Source organism: Nerophis lumbriciformis, linkage group LG27, assembly GCF_033978685.3.
Source record: "Nerophis lumbriciformis linkage group LG27, RoL_Nlum_v2.1, whole genome shotgun sequence".
Taxonomy (NCBI): domain Eukaryota; kingdom Metazoa; phylum Chordata; class Actinopteri; order Syngnathiformes; family Syngnathidae; genus Nerophis; species Nerophis lumbriciformis.
In genome coordinates this window covers 6,003,513-6,025,000 of record NC_084574.2, presented here as the reverse complement: position 1 = coordinate 6,025,000, position 21,488 = coordinate 6,003,513, and the positions used below count along the sequence as shown (strand labels likewise).

The following is a 21,488-nucleotide window of genomic DNA, read 5'->3' as shown; positions in this document are numbered from 1 at the left end:
TACAGTACTCCCACCTTACATTCCTCAGGGACATTTGTATTAGATCTTTTAAGCAGCTGTTTTTTGTTTACATTGTTTTTGCCTTCTGGTTAGCTAATGTTTGCCCTGCAGGTAATAGTCACTTTTCCACCCCTTTATATATTAGGTATAGTTGTAAGTAAAAAAAAAAAAGGTCAAAGACAAAGCTATTCGGTTTCTTGTGAGTATATACACTTCACTGCCGATGTGGGGGGGGGGGGGGGGGGCGCCACCTAAAATCTTGCCTAGGGCGCCAGATTGGTTAGGACCGATCACTGTATTTTTAGGTGTTTTCTTAAAAAAAAAAAAAAAAAAGATGTAATAAAGAAATAATCTTTTTTTTTTTTACAATATGTATTGAATATCTCGGGACGGTCCCACGGGAGGGGGACTAAGCTCGCCCCCCCTCCTTCTCCTCCTTTGCCCCCGCCTCCGAGGAGGTGTGTGCAGGGGAGAGAAAGAGAGAGAGAGAGAGAGAGAGAGAGAGAGAGAGAGGCGGGAAGCATGTGTCTTCATGTCATTGAGCATCTCACAGCCGAGCCGCACGCACGCACACGCACACACACACACACACTTCGAGGGTCCTCGGCGTCTGCAGCGCAGCATAGGCAGGCGGGGAAGGAGGAGGACAGGAGGGTGGGGGACCCGGAGAGAGAGAGAGAGAGAGAGAGAGAGAGAGAGCGGGGGGGATAGAGAGAGGAAGCTGGTGGCTATGCACTCCTCCTCTGCACTTTAGCTGGGACGCACACAGAGTTGATGGTAAGGGGACTTTTCTCTTGTGCATGCTGACTTTGTAGCCAGAACCCCCCCCTGAAAGTACCCGAAAAGTTCAAAAGGGGCCCCCTCCGCTAACTCTCCTCTTCCTCCCCCCCCCCCAGTCCAAGGAGGCAGAGTTGGATGTGAGAGGCGCCCAGGAGCCCAGTGACCCAGAGACGCCCAGGAGGACGCCGTCGCCCTCCCCGTCGACCACGCACGACCACGGAGGAGACGAGCGCCAGCCCTCCGGTCGCGGCAGCGGCAGCAGCAGCAGCGGCGGTGCTGCGGGCGGCGTTATCGGTCGACGCGGCGGTGGTGGTGGAGCGGGCGGGAGCTCCATGCAGTTCAGCACCAGACCGCCTAGTGCTGAGCAGCCGGGCTTCATGGGGACATGGCAGCAGCAGACCACTGACAGCAACCTCCTCTACAGGATGTCCCAGCAGGTAAAACAAACTTTAAAAAAAAATGTCATCACCTACTTCTTTGTTTGGGTGCAAACTTTTTAACCGCTGCTGGAGGTGCACTTTCTCTTTCTTTTTTCCCCCCCAAAATATTTCATTCATGCACAAAACACACACTGGGATGATGTGGTTCTAAAATTCAGTCCCGTGGCCGAGGCAGGGAGCGCCTTGCGCGCTCCTGCCTGCATCCGGTTGTCCGGTGCGGTGGTGGCAACATGCAAGCGGGTGCGAGGGTTGCCCCCCCCCGCGGCCCGCGCCGATCCCTCCGCCTCTCCCCCGCGGATGTTTCACCCGATTTACAAACCGTGACACTTCCCACGGCGGCGGGGAAAGCGAGGTTTGTTTTATTTCGCTTGGTTTTTGATCGGAGTTTCGCTCCTTTAAGAATGGGACGAAATGGAACGGTTGTGTGCGGGCGTGCGTGTGTGAGTGCGAAGATAGATGTTTGTTGGCTTGCAGTCCATCACTGCTGGACCAGGTCGGTACCAGTACCAGGCACACGTTGTCACGGTTGCGCAATAACCATGTGGCGTTAAAAGGGTGCAGGAAAAAGCAACTTTGAATATAGTCCATGTTTATATTAAAATGACCGAATTACGCATTACCGAATTGTTGGTGCAGGATAAAGCATTTTTAATGCAAATTAAAGTGCTATAACGGAGCAGGTGGACTTAAAGAACCTGCAAAAAAAAAAAAGGTGGTGTAAAATGCACATTTCTTTTATTATTGGGATAATAAGAACTGGGTGCTTGAGTTTGGAAATAAATGATCAAAAAGGCCTTAAATGACGTGCATGGTTTAAAACTCGTGTTGGAAATCACAAAAAATGATTAAAGGCATCAACAAATTCCATGCATGCGAGCAAAGCAATAAAATAAGAGCATTTGTGGAGGAATGTTCATATTTATTTATGGCATCAATTGAGGGACCAATCGTGCGTAAAGGTGACAACTCGTGCAGTTTTTAACCGATTCTTCTTTTATTCCATAATCAAAAGCAATCAACATAATTGTCAGCATTATCTGAGGGGTAAAGAGCGAGTGCAAATTGAATATATTTTCTAGTATTAACTCAAAACAACATTTAAAGCCTTTTAAACGAAGCGCATGTTTGCATTAAAAAAAAAAAAAAAAAAGGCCTCGTAAATAAAAGCGCGTGTTTTAAATCGATCCATCAATGAATTGGCTTCGATTGGGTTGCATCCTGAGAGGATGTTTAAATAAAATAGAGAGGGTAAATATTATTTATTGCAGGAAAGACCAACATTTAAAATGTGGAATAGGACGGATTGATTGTTTTCTCCGTGCAAAGATCGTTTATTGCTTACAAAAATCGACCCCATTAGCAAAGTTTAAAGATTTTTTTTTTTTTTTTTTGGTTTTTGTCCATTACGGAACGCACTTTTTGGGTGGGGGGGTGCAGTAAGCCGCAGGCCACGACTGCGCAGCGCGTGCACGCGTTATCCCTTTTTTTTTTTTTTTTTTTTTTTTTAAAAAAAAAGCGTCTCCCCTTCCTTTTCTCCCCCCTGCAAGGGTGCTGTAAAGCGGCTTCCCATCAAGTGCACAGGTCGACTATGGTCCGAGACCTGGAAGAGGTACTGTTGCAACCCCCACCCCCTTACCCCCCCTAAAGCATCCCCTTTTTATCCACCATCACACACCCACGAAGGAGCATTTAAATCCACTAATAAATGCTGCACCTAATTAATTTCCCAAGAATGCATTTAAAAAAATAATAATAATTGTAAAATAACATTGAAGATGCAGAAGTCAATAATGTCTGCATGTTCTACAGGTGATTTTTTTTTTTTTTTTTTTTACAAAATACCATGCAATTAAATAACAGGAGTGATAAAAGTCCAATTTTAATCTTAATATGTTAAAAATGCACGACTAAATATTTTGTCACTATACACTTAAATCTTTTTCAAGTTCTGCAGAAAAAAATCAGAACAAAATCTTTCTGCTTGTCTAAAAAATATATATATATATATATATATATATACATATATATATACATATATATGTGTGTGTGTGTGAAAAAAAAATCTGAACAAATCTTTCTGCTTGTCTAAAAAAAAAAAAAAAAATATATATATATATATATATATATATATATATATATATATATATATATATATATATATACATATATATATGTGTGTGTGTGTGTGATGCATTTGTTTGCATATTTTAAAAGAAATAATCTGTCCAAGCTTCTATATTAGCCGTAAAGATGCTCTTAAAGACAGCAACATGTTAGTGGTAATGCCCCCGATACACTCCGAGCGTGTGTGTGTGTGCGTGTGTGTGTGTGTGTGTTGCATATGTGCTGCATATGTATTCTCATGACTGAGCGGCAATGGTTTGATGCATATGTGCAGAATTATCCACACTGAGTGTGTGTGTGTGTGTCGGTATGCTGTTATTATTTCCATGTCTGACTTTGATGGGTCGTTGCACATGGAGCATATGGAATGCCTATCTAGTGTCAATTGTGTGTGTGTGTGTGTGTGTGTGTGTGTGTGTGTGTGTGTGTGGTTGCACCCAGTTTGTGTCTCTTGCCATGTATTTTTCTGAGTGGGTGGCTAAATACTTGTGTGCCAGTTAGTACAAGAGAGAGGAGAGCGTGCAATGAGTGTATGGTTGTGTGTTTGTGTGTGTGTGTGTGTGTGTGTGTGTGTGTGTTGGCGCGGGCCGCGTGTGTGCGGGTGCGAGGTGAAGTGTCTCTTGGCTGGCCTTGGCTGAGAGGAGCTGGAGGAGAGCGGAGAGGTGAAAGAGGAGATTTGCAGGGAAAAGACGCTCGTTGCCGACTTTCTTCTACTTCTGCTCTTACACATGTCACCTTTTGCCCACAGAAGATGCGGCTGTGGCTAAACGTCCACGCCGCCGAGACGTAAAAACTCACCTCGGCCTCTTAAAGCGGACGGAAAGGCATAAAAAGAATTATTGCAATCAGCGCGGCGGCGTATGCTCACACGCACGCTTCCGGGATTACATTTATTCCCTCTTAATCCACCGTCTTTTATCCATTTAACCGTTATTTTTGTGCTAATTTGCAATTTGTGTCCCAATATATTGACAAAATGCTGCTGCCCGAGTACCGACTAGACCCGCGAGGCAGTTCTGGGGGCCACATTTTCCGTTTCACGAGTCAAAGATGCACCGTGTGAGACAGGAGGGCTGTGCTGTTTTTAAGGATTGCTAAAAAAAAAAAAGCTGATCAAAGATCCTCTATGTGACGGGAGCTGCAAAATGCTGTGTGATGTTTTTAGGAATCTGCTGCACGAAATGTGGACAGAAGTCGGCGAGACGGTCTGATGTCGTTTACTGGTGGGATTGGTCGAATCAGAGTCGAGTCAGGGTATTTAGGGGGTCTGGTGCCTTGCTCAAGAGTGAGAGAAATGACCCAACCACACTGTTGTAGTTCTTTAAAACAAGAAGGCACTCGGACAACCGTGGTTGTTTTTAGAAGCACTAAATGTCGTGTGTCAGTGCGGGAATACGCTGTTGCTAGGCAGAAAATCAGAACTATTAAATGACTGTCACCTGATTGGACGCCTGATTTATCTGGTGATAGCATCTTGTTTGTTTTTCTTACGATTAAACCTGTATGAGTCACGTTGATGATGTAAAAAAAATAAATAAATAAACAGCGGGGTCCAAACCTGTGGGTGGAACTGTAGCGCGTATACGTCCTGTGGGCGGGGCTTTATCGTTTTTTTTTACGTAACGCTCGGTGATCCTTTATTCATTATTCCGTGTTCCGCCCGAGCCCAAATGTGTTAATTGCTTTCATGCGTTGTTATGAGGACTAGACGGGTATGGGAGGTGGGGAGCAAAGTGTCGGGTAAGGGAGGGGGAGCGTTGATGTACACCATTTTGAGTAAACTTCTACCCTAGATATGGAAAATAGGTGCCCACCCCATGGAGACCACCCCTCCCTTAATGCCAACTCTTACACTGCAAATACTGAAATCTAAGTAAGATGAAATATCTCAAATAAGGGTGATATTTGCTTATTTTCTGTCTGATAAGATAATTCTTCTCACTAAGCAGTTTTATGTTAGAGTGTTTTTCTTATTTTAAGTGTTTTGCTCCTAAATTGCTGAGATTTGATGAGCTATATTGAGTGTTTGAAACTAGAATATCAAGTGTTGCAAAGCTGTGTCGTCAACACTCACAAGTATAAAACTACTTTAAATGTCTCTTTTTTATTCTACCAAGAAAAGTGCACTTGTTATTAGTGAGAATATACTTATTTTAAGCTATTTTTGGGTTCATTGAAATTAGCTAATTTGACTTGTTTTGGAAAGTCTTGACAAGCCGAATTTTCTTGTTCTATTGGCAGATAATTTTGCTTAGTTCAAATAAAATACCCCTCATTTTTATATATTTTTTTCTTGTTTTTGAACACTGACTTTTTGCAGTGTAGCAGCATATTTATTTCTATTTTTTCCCCCCAATGGGGGCTCCTTCCCACTCTTGCTACGCCTTTGCCGGTCCAAAAAATAGGGAATCCTCCATAAAAAGTGTTTTTTTTATGATTGTTGTTAATGTTAGATTACCTGCAGGACTGCTAATACTGTATTTTTTTTATTTTTATTGAAAATTGGCTTTCTTTTCTTCTTGAAAAAATGCAAGATTGAGGCTCATCCTTGATTGCTACGTTGTTTACTTCTTTTGCAAATTGACCATTGCAGCCCACCCTAAGTGTTGCCCCTGCGTGGACTGGCCGCGCCCCCGTTAATGCTACACCATTGCTATATTCCGCTTTTATTTATACCTCTTATATCTCTTCTTTTTTTTTTAAATGGACAATTGAGGCTCACCCTTGATTTTGCCCCCCATCTCGACTTGACGCTGCACCATTCTCCTTAAAAAAGACGTACGGTATTTCTTGTTTCTTTGAAAAGTAGAAGAGGGCAGCCCACCCTAAATGTAGCCCCCGTGGGGACCGGCCCCGTTCAACTTTCTTTCTTTTCTGCTTTTAAAAATGGAAACTTGCGGCTCACCCTTAATTTTTTTACCCCCCCACTCCCCAGTTGATGCTACACCATTGTCCTTAAAAAGACGTACGGTATTTCTTGTTTCTTTGAAAATTACAAACTGGCACCCATCCTTAATTTTGCTCCAACGGGGGTAGGCCCACCCTAAATTCCACACCACGACCAGTAGCCCTATACCTAGGGGTGTAACGATACACAAAAATTTCGGTTCGGTACGTACCTCGGTTTAGAGGTCACGGTTCGGTTCATTTTCGGTACAGTAAGAAAACAACAAAATATACATTTTTGGGTTATTTATTTACCAAATTTGCAAAATCTTCCACCAAAAATATTTTTCTTAGTGAAAAATTTGATGTGAAGTACTGGGAACCTTGGATAGGTCAATAATTCATAATAACATTGATTTTGATTCAATATTATGTTTTGAGCAATGACAATTTGAAAGAAAAAAAAAACAGCTTTGTTTTATTAGTCAACATTGCAACTTTTTCTAAATGACATTTAACCTTTAAGCTTTCTTATTTCACTTTTGTTATGCTTTTGTTTATTTTAATATAATTTTTAGAATGTGCCGTGGGCCTTTAAAACATTAGCTGTGGGCCGCAAATGACTTTTGACACCCCTGCTATAGATAATAAAAAATGAAATGTGATAAATCTATGGATAAAAAGCAGAGCCTGGCGACGCATGCGCGTTTATCATAACTCTCTCTCTCTCTCTGTCTCTGCCCCTCCCTCACCAATGCTGCTGCACACACAATTTGTTTTGTTTTTAACCCCTTCTTAACCCTGAACGTACATTGAAAATACACGCAACCCTAACTGAAAATGCCGGACATTTGAGGCATTTAAGAAACTCCGCCCTGACAGCTCCGCAAAAGAGGACATGTCCGGTGAAAAGAGGACGTATGGTCAGTCTATCCTAGCCCGTTAGCTGCTAGCATGCCGTGTGTTGTGCCTTGGTGTGCATTGTTTACACAACGTGCGTTACGCTACTTAATATGTCCGTGTGGAAACTCCTTCGGTACACCTCCGAACCGAACCGGAACCCCCGTACCGAAACGGTTCAATACAAATACACGTACCGTTACACCCCTACCTACCCCACAACATTTTTGTCCCCCTTTTGCATATTGCACCCTAAATTTTGTGAGGTCCGGCCCCCAATTAATGCTACATAAACATAAACATTATGCAAACAGGCACCCCCCTAATTTCGCCCCCATTAAACATGATGAAAATAGGAAATTCTTACTAGAAAGCGTTTCCAATGATTGTTGTTTAACGTTATTATAAATGCTTAAGTCGGCATTTACTACTTCAGGGTATGTAAAAAAAAAAAAAAAAAAAAAAAAGCGCATTTATAATAATTTATTTGCTCTTTTTATTTATTTGCTCTTTTTATTCCTATAACTTTTTTTATTTTCTGCTTTTAAAAATGGGAACTTGCGGCTCACCCTTAATTTTTTACCCCCCATGGGGACCGCCCCCACTCCCTAGTTGATGCTACACCATTGTCCTTAAAAAGACGTACGGTATTTCTTGTTTCTTTGAAAATGACAAACTGGCACCCACCCTTAATTTTGCTCCAACGGGGGACCGCCCACCCTAAATTCCACACCACGACCAGTAGCCCTATACCACAACATTTGTGTCCCCCTTTTGCATATTGCACCCTAAATTTTGTGAGGTCCGGCCCCCAATTAATGCTACATAAACATAAACATTATGCAAACAGGCACCCCCCTAATTTCGCCCCCATTAAACATGAAAATAGGAAATTCTTACTAGAAAGTGTTTCCAATGATTGTTGTTTAACGTTATTATAAATGCTTAGGTCAGCATTTACTACTGCAGGGTATGTTAAAAAAAAAAAAAAAAAAAAAAAAAAAAAAAACAGGCACCCCCCTAATTTTGCCCCCATTAAACATGATCAAAATAGGAAATTCTTACTAGAAAGCGTTTCCAATGATTGTTGTTTAACGTTATTATAAATGCTTAAGTCGGCATTTACTACTTCAGGGTATGTAAAAAAATAAAATAAAATAAAAAGCGCATTTATGATAATTTATTTGCTATTTTTATTTAATTTATTTGCTCTTTTTATTCCAATAACTGTTTTTATTTTCTGCTAGAAAGCGTTTCCAATGATTGTTGTTTAACGTTATTATAAATTCTTAGGTCGGCATTTACTACTGCAGGGTATGTTTAAAAAAAAACAAAAAAAAAACAAAAAAAAAACAGGCACCCCCCTAATTTTCCCCCATTAAACATGATGAAAATAGGAAATTCTTACTAGAAAGCGTTTCCAATGATTGTTGTTTAACGTTATTATAAATGCTTAAGTCGGCATTTACTACTTCAGGGTATGTAAAAAAATAAAATAAAATAAAAAGCGCATTTATGATAATTTATTTGCTATTTTTATTTAATTTATTTGCTCTTTTTATTCCAATAACTTTTTTTATTTTCTGCTAGAAAGCGTTTCCAATGATTGTTGTTTAACGTTATTATAAATGCTTAGGTCGGCATTTACTACTGCAGGGTATGTTAAAAAAAACAAAAACAAAAACAAAAAAAACAGGCACCCCCCTAATTTTACCCCCATTAAACATGGTGAAAATAGGAAATTCTTACTAGAAAGCGTTTCCAATGATTGTTGTTTAACGTTATTATAAATGCTTAAGTCGGCATTTACTACTTCAGGGTATGTAAAAAAATAAAATAAAATAAAAAGCGCAGTTATGATAATTTATTTGCTCTTTTTATTCAATTTATTTGCTCTTTTTATTCCAATAACTTTTTTTATTTTCTGCTAGAAAGCGTTTCCAATGATTGTTGTTTAACGTTATTATAAATCAGGCCTGGGCAATTATTTTGACTCGTGGGCCATATTTAGAGAAAAAAATGCGTCTGGGGGCCGGTATACCTATTTTTAGGAACACTAATACAAAACCTCACAATAATGTCTGACTGAATGCTAAAAACGTTACGACAGACCGCCTTAAAAACATAATGGAATTGTACATTTTTCTATGAAGGATAAAACACTGAATAATTAACAAAATATGAACATCACACCCACTTTCGATCGACATATTTTACAATCAAGTGAAACGCAACAAAAATGCAACAAACAGTGAAATATGAACGCGAAGGGTACAAAATAAACCCACCTACAGTCTGATACATCTGATATATCACTAAGCTTTAGAACTTTGTTGTGAAAATCTCCTTCCGCGTCTGTGGAAACGCTTCCCGCCCACACTGCTTGGTGCCTCGTCTGAGCTGCTGTGACGTGGATTACCATAGTAACTAATTAGATGACCATAGTAACTAATTAGATGACCATAGTAACCAATTAGATGACCATAGTAACTATTTAGATTACCATAGTAACTAATTAGATTACCATAGTAACTGGTATATCATCCATAAGTGCAGATTCCAAGCATTGAAATACTTTGTATAGTTGAAGACAACAATAAAACAATTTAAAATTTAAAAACATAATAAAATGTTAAAAAAAAAACATACTGCACAGTAGATCTTTATCAGAGGTAAGCAAGTAATAAAGTGGTGAGTGTTCAGGTAAGTGCAGAGTTTAGGGCAGAAACTGTTTTTCAGTCTATTTGTCCTTGCTTTAATGGTCTTATAACGCCTCCCTGAGGGCAAGAGTTCAAGCCAGTGGTGACCTGGGTGGGATGAGTCCTTGAGGATGCTGTTTGCTCTCCTGTTGCAGTGTCTCTAAAAAAAAATTATTTGGGAATGTCCGGCGGGCCAGATTGAAAAGCTGGGCCTTAATTTGCCCAGGTCTGTTATAATACTTCAGGGTATTTATGTAAAAAAAATAAAATAAAAAATAAAAAGCGCATTTATATTAATTTATTTGCTCTTTTTACTCCTATAGCAGGAATTGTGCTACCTTAGGTTTTTGGCTTTAGTTAGTTTTTGTCCAGTGAAAGAAGTGTGAGGAGAAAGTGTGTGTGTGTGTGTGTGTGTGTGTGTGTGTGTGTGTGTCGCTCAGGATGTCACCACCCTGCTGTAGCAGGCTAATGAGCCCCTCACACACACACACACACACACACACACACACACACACACACACACACACACACACACTTACAGAGGTATTTGTTCTGGGAGGTCAACAAAGCCAGCGTCCTCGAGCAGAGAGAGGAATCACATGTAATTTTTTTTTAGAGAGAGGAAACGTTTTTGAAGACGTCTGAGACATTGTTGTGAGAGGGGGGGCGTGGTGGGCGGGGGGAGGGTAGCGAAGGTGACAGCGCTCGTGACCCCCGCGCTAAGTGACAGGAACCCGGGCATACTTTCACGCCGGCTTCTCCCTTTTCCTGTTATTCCTCAACTCCTGTTATTTTGTCCTCCCAGGCGAGACAACGCGACGGGCAAAATCGATGGGCAGCTTCTTTTTTTTTTTTTCCCTTATGTGTCTTTAAGGACCCTTCTGTCTGCCAATTTGCCCCATCAGCAGAGAGGAGGGAGGAGGAAGAGCAGCAAACCTTTCATTTGACTTGTTGGGATGTGACTAATATTCTTGGGGAAAAAAAAGCACTCGGCCTGGATGTTTTATTATTGTTCAAACCATCATCATCATCATCATCATGGTGATTATTTCTGCTTCTGGTAATAATGGCCATTTTCTCTGCACTCACCTGCTCCTCTTAATCTTCTGCTTTTACACGCGCAGGTGAATTAGTTTGGCTTTGGCAGGTGAGAGGCTGCAGCTCTTCTCTCTTCTTTGGCTCCTTGCTTGCTTGCAAAGGCCAAGTGAGGGCCACTAGTTCTGGAGCAGGGAGCAGCTGAGCACCCTTGTCGTATATAGAGGATCTTTGATTACAGCCTTTACACACTATAGGTCCTTCAAAACAGCAGATTAGTCCTCTAATATCCTCCTGAGAAACAAGTGTCCTGTGCAGTGGACATTTTTTGGTCTATTTCTTTGTCAGAGTGACAAATCTCAGGATAAATTAAAGCTGCAAGCAGCGTTGGTCGGGCCCGCGTATTTGGCAGGTGCTAGTCCTAAGTGTCCAAATACTTTTGTCAAGTTTTAGTCCCAAGTGTCCCAATACTTTTGTCTAGTGTACCTACCTTGTCTGCATAGTGTGGGCACGCTGGTGCTTCCTGCTTTTAAGCAGCCATCTTACAAAAAACAGCAGCGCAGCAGCATCAGCGCAGCGGTTCTTTGAAGGCTCATAAAATCAAAACCGGAGCAGTTATAAAAACGCGCTTCTGTAGTTTTAATCACAAGGGTTCAATCTCTCTCCTGTGTTAGTTTCAAGCCGAAACGACAAACGCGCTCAGAGGAGTTCGTTTTTGAAGGAAGGTGACGGGTTTTTACAAAAAACTTGTATTGAAGGGGGAATAGCAAACTTCCTGTTGATTTTTGCTGGGGGTTGTCAATTTATGAAATGTAGGTCTAAGTGAGACCTACGGAAAGGTTTTAGTTTCATGTCTCTCCGACCTTCCCAGTGGGAGTTACAGGCAGTTTTGTCATTTTTTTCCTTCCGAGGAGCAGTTTTTTCTCGGTTTTATTCAAAAATTGCTCTAGAGCTCAATTTAGAGATTTGGGGTTAGGTTTTTTTTGTAGATCGCAATGTTTGCCAGTCCTGATGTGTGCGTTCAGTTTGGTGAGTTTTGAAGCATGTTAAGGGGGTCAAATTAAAGCTCAAAAAGGCAAAAAAGTGACTGATTTTACTAAAATTTAGTGTTGAAGGGGGAATAGCAAACTTCCTGTAGATTTTTGCTGGGGGTTGTCAATTTATGAAATGTAGGTCTAAGTGAGACCTACGGAAAGGTTTTAGTTTCATGTCTCTCCGACCTTCCCAGTGGGAGTTACAGGCAGTTTTGTCATTTTTTTCTTCCGAGGAGCAGTTTTTTCTCGGTTTTATTCAAAAATTGCTCTAGAGCTCAATTTTGAGATTTGGGGTTAGGTTTTTTTTTGTAGATCGCAATGTTTGCCAGTCCTGATGTGTGCGTTCAGTTTGGTGAGTTTTGAAGCATGTTAAGGGGGTCAAATTAAAGCTCAAAAAGGCAAAAGTGACTGATTTTACTAAAATTTAGTGTTGAAGGGGGAATAGCAAACTTCCTGTAGATTTTTGGCCGAGGAAATAAATTGATAAAATTTAAGTCTAAGTGAGACCTACATAGAGGTTTTTGTTTCATGTCTCTACGACATTCGTACTGGGAGTTAGAAAAAGTTTACTTTGTAGGGGGCGCTAGAGCGCAATTTTGAGTTTTGGGGTTTGGTTTTTTTCACCAAAAAGTTTTGTTCGAGTTTATTTATGTGTGCGTCAAATTTGAAGCATGTTAAGGGGGTCAAAGTACAGCGCAAAGCTGCGGAACAATAATAAAGAATAATAATAAAACCTTACAAATTCAATAGGTCCTTATGTCCCATTGCATAAGGACTCCCTTTGGGAGTCCTTATACAATGGGCCATGCGGGCCCTAATAAAGAATAATAATAAAACCTTACAAATTCAATAGGTCCTTATGTCCCATTGCATAAGGACTCCCTTTGGGAGTCCTTATACAATGGGCCATGCGGGCCCTAATTAAAGCTGCAAGCAGCGTTGGTCGGGCCCGCGTATTTGGCAGGTGCTAGTCCTAAGTGTCCCAATACTTTTGTCAAGTTTTAGTCCCAAGTGTCCCAATACTTTTGTCTAGTGTACCTACCTTGTCTGCATTGTGTGGGCACGCTGGTGCTTCCTGCTTTTAAGCAGCCATCTTAAAAAAACAGCAGCGCAGCAGCATCAGCGCAGCGGTTCTTTGAAGGCTCATAAAATCAAAACCGGAGCAGTTATAAAAACTGTCAGGACTTGGTCTTTGGAGTTTGCTTTTCCGGGATGCAACGGAAAGTTGGCACGGTTGGTACATTTTTTTATTGAAACACTAGAACTAACTATAAATACAAAAAAAAAGGATCAAACAAAAAGCGCGCACAGTGGCGGAGAATAAACTATGAACAATTAAACAAAAACATTAACTGTGGCTTGATAAACAAAAACTTACTTGGCATGGAACCGGCATGAAAAAAGAGCAGCAAGGATCATAAGGGTGTGCAGAAGCATATATGGGGTGTGAGGTCGTCAGAAAGACAAACTGAAAAACACTGAACTTAAATACTATGGACATGATTAGTGAAAGCAGGTGCGTGACTCAAAACGTGAAACAGGTGCGTGACGTGACAGGTGAAAACTAATGGTTGCTATGGTGACCAGACAAGGGAGTGAAAAGACAGAAACTAAACAAAACATGACTTAAAACAAAACATGATAATACAGACATGACAAAAACGCGCTTCTGTAGTTTTAATCACAAGAGTTCAATCTCTCTCCTGTGTTTGTTTGAAGGCGAAACGACAAACGCGCTCAGAGGAGTTCGTTTTTGAAGGAAGGTGACCGGTTTTTACAAAAAATTTGTTTTGAAGGGGGAATAGCAAACTTCCTGTAGATTTTTGCTGGGGGTTGTCAATTTATGAAATGTAGGTCTAAGTGAGCCCTACATAGAGGTTTTTGTTTCATGTCTTCCCAGTGGGAGATACAGGCAGTTTTGTCAGTTTTTTCATCCGAGGAGCAGTTTTTTGTGCGTTTTATTAAAAAATTGCGCTAGAGCACAATTTTGAGATTTGGGGTCAGGTTTTTTCATTAGAATACAATTTTTGCCAGTCCTGATGTGTGCGTTCAGTTTGGTGAGTTTTGAAGCATGTTAAGGGGGTCAAATTACAGCTCAAAGAGGCAAAAGTGACTGTTTTTAGTACTTTTTTGCCTTGAAGAGGGAATTGCCAACTTCCTGATGATTTTAGCCCGAGAATGTACTATTATGAAATGTAGGTCTAAGTCAGACCTACATAGAGGTTTTTGTTTCATGTCACTCCGACCTTCCTAGTGGGAGTTACAGGCAGTCTAGTTTTTTTTTTCCTAGGGGGCGCTAGAGCGCAATTTTGAGTTTTGTGGTTCGGTTTTTTTTTTAAAAGGCAATTTTCGCAGGTCCTGATGTGTGGGTCAAATATGGTGAGTTTTGAAGCATGTTAAGTGGGTCAAATTACAGTTTAATGTGGCGGCGGAAGAATAAAGAATAAAACCTTACAAATTCAATAGGTCCTTATGTCCCATTGCATAAGGACTCCCTTTGGGAGTCCTTATGCAATGGGCCATGCGGGCCCTAATTAAAGCTGCAAGCAGCGTTGGTCGGGCCCGCGTATTTGGCAGGTGCTAGTCCTAAGTGTCCAGCGGTTCTTTGAAGGCTCATAAAATCAAAACCGGAGCAGTTATAAAAACGCGCTTCTGTAGTTTTAATCACAAGGGTTCAATCTCTCTCCTGTGTTAGTTTGAAGCCGAAAAGACAAACGCGCTCAGAGGAGATAGTTTTTGAAGGAAGGTGACCGGTTTTTACAAAAATGTTGTGTTGAAGGGGGAATAGCAAACTTCCTGTAGATTTTTGCTGGGGGTTGTCAATTTATGAAATGTAGGTCTAAGTGAGACCTACGGAAAGGTTTTAGTTTCATGTCTCTCCGACCTTCCCAGTGGGAGTTACAGGCAGTTTTGTCATTTTTTTCCTTCCGAGGAGCAGTTTTTTCTCGGTTTTATTCAAAAATTGCTCTAGAGCTCAATTTAGAGATTTGGGGTTAGGTTTTTTTTGTAGATCGCAATGTTTGCCAGTCCTGATGTGTGCGTTCAGTTTGGTGAGTTTTGAAGCATGTTAAGGGGGTCAAATTAAAGCTCAAAAAGGCAAAAGTGACTGATTGTATTTTTTGGGGGGTCTAAATCTTTGTCAGTTACAATTCTCGTCCTCTACAGTGGACACAAATATAAAGGATCTTTGTCTATAGCGTTTTTTTTGCAGTAGGTCCTTAAAAACGCAGATTAGTCCTTTCATATCCTCCTGAGAACCAAGCGTCCTGTGCAGTGGACATTTTTTGGGGGGTCTAGTTCTTTGTCAGAGTTACAATTCTCATCCTCTACAGTGGACACAAATATAGAGGATCTTTGTCTATAGCCTTTTTTTGCAGTAGGTCCTTAAAAATGCAGATTAGTCCTCTCATATCCTCCTGACACCCAAGTGTCCTGTGCAGTGGACATTTTTTGGGGGGTCTAGTTCTTTGTCAGAGTTTCAAATCTTGTCCTCTAGGGTGGACACAAATATAGAGGATCTTTGACTAAAGCGGCTTAGCACTATAGCCTTCGTTTGGTCCTTACAAAACAGCAGAGCGCTCCTGTCATCGAGAACATCTTTGCTTGGTGGTACATGCCACTACACACACACACACACACTCACACACACACACACACACACACACACACACACACACACACACACACACACACACACACACACACACACACACACACACACACACACAGCCACAGTACTTTGCACACATGGTGTCCCGACAACAGCAGCCTCTCATTAGCTACTTTGTGTGTGTGTGTGTGTGTGTGTGTGTGTGTGTGTTGTTACAACATGTGTAAGCGTTTGTTTGCACCCTCTCGACATGTTTGCGCTGCTGGATTAATAACATTTAATGGTTGCTGTTAAATGCGGCCGCCTCGGCGTCCCACAGCTCATGTTTTCCTGGCCTGGGTGGCTTTTTTTTTGTGTGTGTGTGTGTGTGTGTGTGTGTGTGTGTGTGTGTGTGTGTGTGTGTGTTCTGGTAATGCTTACTTAATGGGGACATCGCTCTGTTTACACAGTCACCTTTAGGCATACTTGCCAACCTTGAGACCTCCGATTTCGGGAGGTGGGGGGCGGGGGCGTGGTTGGGAGCGGGGTGTGGTTGGGGCCGTGGTTAAGAGGGGAGGAGTATATTTACAGCTAGGATTCACCAAGTCAAGTATTTCATATATATATATATATATATATATATATATATATATATATATATATATATATATATATATATATATATATATATATATATATATATATATATATAAAAGAAATACTTGAATTTCAGTGTTCATTTATTTACACATATACACACACAACACTCATCTACTCATTGTTGAGTTAAGGGTTGAATTGTCCATCCTTGTTCTATTTGTCAAGTGCTTTCATCAAATGCACTAGATGGCAGTATTGTCCTGTTTAAGAGTGTCACAACATTGCTGTTTACGGCAGACGAACTGCTTTACGGTAGACGAAAACGTGACAGTTGTTGTGTGTTGTTGCCGCGCTGGGAGGACGTTAATGAAACTGCCTAACAATAAACCCACATAAGAAACCAAGAACTCGCCCTCCATCATTCTACAGTTATAACGTGATTGGGCAGGCACCTGTTTATATTGTGTGCCTGAATTTCGGGAGAAAATTTGTCCCGGGAGGTTTTTGGGAGAGGCGCTGAATTTCGGGAGTCTCCCGGAAAATCCGGGAGGGTTGGCAAGTATGCCTTTAGGGGACCTCTGACGGTATGGGGACAAAAAAACAGGTCCCCTAAAGGGAAACCTTTTTAAATGATAGTCAGATACATTGTGAAGATGCCTAAGTGATTTTTAAGCTTTGGCCCATAAAACATGTTTACTGGTTAGTTTGAGTGTGAACTTTTAAAAAAAAAATTAAATTTAAATTTTTTTTTAAAAGTAGTCACGGACAAATTTGTGTGAATTATGCAAAATTATTGAAATGTGGTCCCCATGAACCATATTAACTGTTTTTCCCCAGGGTCCCCAGTAAGAATGATCAGCACATTACTTCATCAATCCAGAGATTTAAAGGGGAACATTACCACAATTTCAGAAGGGTTAAAACCATTAAAAATCAGTTCCCAGTGGCTTATTTTATTTTTCGAAGTTTTTTTCAAAATTTTACCCATCACGCAATATCCCTAAAAAAAAGCTTCAAAGTGCCTGATTTTAACCATCGTTATATACACACGTCCATTTTCCTGTGACGTCACATAGTGAAGCCAACACAAACAAACATGGCGGATAGAACAGCAAGCTATAGCGACATTAGCTCGGATTCAGACTCGGATTTCAGCGGCTTAAGCGATTCAACAGATTACGCATGTATTGAAACGGATGGTTGTAGTGTGGAGGCAGGTAGCGAAAACGAAATTGAAGAAGAAACTGAAGCTATTGAGACATATCGGTTTGAACCGTATGCAAGCGAAACCGACGAAAATGACACGGGAGAAAGCGAGGACGAATTCGGCGATCGCCTTCTAACCAACGATTGGTATGTGTTTGTTTGGCATTAAAGGAAACTAACAACTATGAACTAGGTTTACAGCATATGAAATACAACAACATGCACTTTGAGAGTGCAGACAGCCCAATTTTCATCAATTAATATATTCTGTAGACATACCCTCATCCGCGTTCTTTTCCTGAAAGCTGATCTGTCCAGTTTTGGAGTTGATGTCAGCAGGCCAGGGAAGCTACGGTCGATAGGGGGTTTAGCTCGCTCGTCTGCGGGAACAAACTGTCGCCATTGCTTGCCGTACTACCGAGGTCCTTTGTCCCTGAATTGCTCACACACTCCGGCAGATTCAATGGGGGTCTGGCGGCAGATTTCTTTGACTTTATCGTTGGAAATACATCTGCTTTGAGTGTCGCAGGATATCCACACATTCTTGCCATCTCTGTCGTAGCATAGCTTTCGTGGGTAAAGTGTGCGGGACAAACGTCCAATTTCTTGCCACTTTGGCATCTTTGGGCCACTGGTGCAACTTGAATCCGTCCCTGTTGGTGTTGTCACACCCTCCGACAACACACCGACGAGGCATGATGTCTCCAAGGTACGGAAAACAGTCAAAAAAACGGAAAATAACAGAGCTGATTTGACTCGGTGTTTGAGAAAATGACGGATTGCTTCCCGATGTGACGCCACGTTGTGACGTCATCGCTCCGAGAGCGAATATTAGAATGGCGTTTAATTCGCCAAAATTCACCCATTTAGAGTTCGGAAATCGGTTAAAAAAATATATGGTCTTTTTTCTGCAACATCAAGGTATATATTGACGCTTACATAGGTCTGGTGATAATGTTCCCCTTTAAAGACGTGTATGAGCTAACTGGGCAGTGGACATTTTTACACCATTTTTTTATGCCTCCACAACCTGTAGAAAGGGTGGTCCCTACAAGTCATGATCAAAAACTTGGTCCCCGTTCCATAATGATAACCAGTGTGTGTGTGTGTGTGTGTGTGTGTGTGTGTGCCAGGCACTTTAAAGGGACGTGTTATCGCAGGATGAGCAACACATGCATATTCACTGCAAAAAGTCAGTGTTCAAAAACAAGACAAAAATATATAAAAATGAGGGGTATTTTATTTGAAGTAAGCAAAATTATCTGCCAATAGAACAAGAAAATTTGGCTTGTCAAGACTTTCCAAAACAAGTAAAATTAGCTAACCTCAATAAACCCAAAAATACCTTAAAATAAGTATATTCTCACTAATAACAAGTGCACTTTAATTGGTAGAAAAAAAAGAGACTTTTGATCAATATGTTGAAAAATATTCTTAAATGAAGTAAATGCTAGTGCCATTATCTTGACATAATGATATGCGCTCGGCATTACATTTCTTGAAACCCCGAAACTTATACTAAAAACTAATTTATTGTTCTTAATGGAAAGGCAACAAGGCAAGCGCTTGTTACTCTCGGGGTCTCCTAGTCGCTCAGGCAAATCATATTGTCTAAAAATGCATTTTTCCATGGATAACATGACATCATCGCGCCAAGTGCGTGCTCTTTCAGTCAATTAGTGCGCATATATACAGCCCGGCCCCCGGCCAAATTTGTTTTATTGTAATTTTGAAGAAGTCATCTGAATGTGCCGTTTTAAGGAGGTATACTGCAAAAACACCAGTCAAAGATCCTCTATATGACAGGACTTATCTGCCGTTTTAAGGAGGTATACTGCAAAAACACCAGTCAAAGATCCTCTATAGTCTGCTGTTTTAGGGACCTATAGTGCAAAATTGCAGAGATCCTCTATATGACAGGACTTATCTGCCGTTTTAAGGAGGTACTGCAAAATCACTAGTCAAAGATCCTCTATAGTCTGCTGTTTTAGGGACCTATAGTGCAAAATTGCAGAGATTCTCTATATGACAGGACTTATCTGCTGTTTTAAGGAGGTACTGCAAAATCACTAGTCAAAGATCTTCTATAGTCTGCTGTTTTAGGGACCTATAGTGCAAAATTGCAGAGATCATCTATATGACAGGAATTATCTGCCGTTTTAAGGAGGTACTGCAAAATCACTAGTCAAAGATCCTCTATATGACATGACTTATCTGCCGCTTGTTACTCTCGGGGTCTCCTAGCCGCTCAGGCAAATCATATTGTCTAAAAATGCAATTTTTCCATCGATAACATGACATCATCGCGCCAAGTGCGTGCTCTTTCATTCAATTAGTGTGCATATATACAGCCCGGCCCCCGGCCAATTTTTTTTTATTGTAATTTTGAAGAATTCATCTGAATGTGCCGTTTTAAGGAGGTATACTGCAAAAACACCAGTCAAAGATCCTCTATAGTCTGCTGTTTTAGGGACCTATAGTGCAAAATTGCAGAGATCCTCTATATGACAGGACTTATCTGCCGTTTTAAGGAGGTACTGCAAAATCACCAGTCAAAGATCCTCTATAGTCTGCTGTTTTAGGGACATATAGTGCAAAATTGCAGAGATCCTCTATATGACAGGACTTATCTGCCGTTTTAAGGAGGTACTGCAAAATCACCAGTCAAAGATCCTTTATAGTCTGCTGTTTTAGGGACATATAGTGCAAAATTGCAGAGATCCTCTATATCAGTGGTTCTCAACCTTTTTTCAGTGATGTACCCTCTGTGAATTTTTTTTAATTCAAGTACCCCCTAATCAGAGCAAAGCATTTTTGGTTGAAAAAATAGATAAAGAAGTAAAATACAGCACTATGTCATCAGTTTCTGATTTATTAAATTGTATAACAGTGCAAAATATTGCTCATTTGTAGTGGTCTTTCTTGAATTATTTGGAAAAAAGATAGGTTTCTATTTATATTTATAAAGGATTTTTGAATTGTTGCTATTTTTAGAATATTTAAAAAAAATCTCATGTACCCATTGGCATACCTTCAAGTACCCCCAGGGGTACGCGTACCCCCATTTGAGAACCACTGCTCTATGTGACAGGACTTATCTGCCGTTTTAAGGAGGTATACTGCAAAAACACCGGCCAAAGATCCTCTATATGACAGGACTTATCTGCCGCTTGTTACTCTCGGGGTCTCCTAGCCGCTCAGGCAAATCATATTGTCTAAAAATGCATTTTTCCATGGATAACATGACATCATCGCGCCAAGTGCGTGCTCTTTCAGTCAATTAGTGCGCATATATACAGCCCGGCCCCCGGCCAAAATAAGTTTTAATTGTAATTTTGAAGAATTTATCTGAATGTGCATGAACTATTTCTGTTCAAAATTGTTAGAAATGTCACATTTTTAAATATTAACTGTCAGTTTACTGTACTGTGCCAACTGTACTACTATATGAATACGTGTTTTCTATTGTTTCATTGAAAATAAAACAGCAAAGTTTTACTTATGAGACACAATTTTTTCGAAGTCATGATTTTTTTTTTTCATGCTTGAAGTAAGAAATGATGACTTTAAAAAAGTAGTTTTATACTTGTGAGTGTTGATGACACAGCTTTGCAACAGTTGATATTCTAGTTTCAAGCATGTTTTACTCAATATAGGTCATCAAATCTCAGCAACAAGCTGTAATATCTTACTGAGATCATTTAGGAGCAAAACACTTAAAACAAGTAAAACACTCTAACATAAAATCTGCTTAGTGAGAAGAATGATCTTATCAGACAGAAAATAAGCAAATATCACCCTTATTTGAGATATTTCATCTTACTTAGATTTCACTTTCTGCAGTGTACAAAGTAAACAAAAACAGAATGCTGGACGACAGCAAAGACTTACTGTGGAGCAAAGACGGCGTCCACAAAGTAAATCCGAACATGACATGACAATCAACAATGTCCCCCCACAAAGAAGGATAAAAACAACTGAAATATTCTTGATTGCTAAAACAAAGTAGATGCGGGAAATATCGCTCAAAGGAAGACATGAAACTGCTCCGGGAAAATACCAAAAAAAGAGAAAAAGCCACCAAATTAGGAGCGCAAGACAAGAACTACACTGCAAAAAGTCAGTGTTTGAAAACAAGAAGAAAAAAATACAAAAATGAAGGGTATTTTACTTGAATTAAGCAAAATTATCTGCC

General features: G+C 40.5%; 1 protein-coding gene across 2 annotated transcripts in view; it reads left to right on the top strand.

The window, feature by feature from the left end:
- bnc2 (basonuclin zinc finger protein 2) overlaps positions 1 to 21,488 on the top strand; it is a 639,658-nt gene that overhangs the window by 312,086 nt on the left and 306,084 nt on the right. For both annotated transcript variants that reach the window (XM_061922938.1, XM_061922940.1), the window contains exon 2: positions 897 to 1,217. In XM_061922938.1, coding sequence (XP_061778922.1) covers positions 897 to 1,217 — 321 coding nt within the window. The remainder of the gene's footprint in view (positions 1 to 896; positions 1,218 to 21,488) is intronic.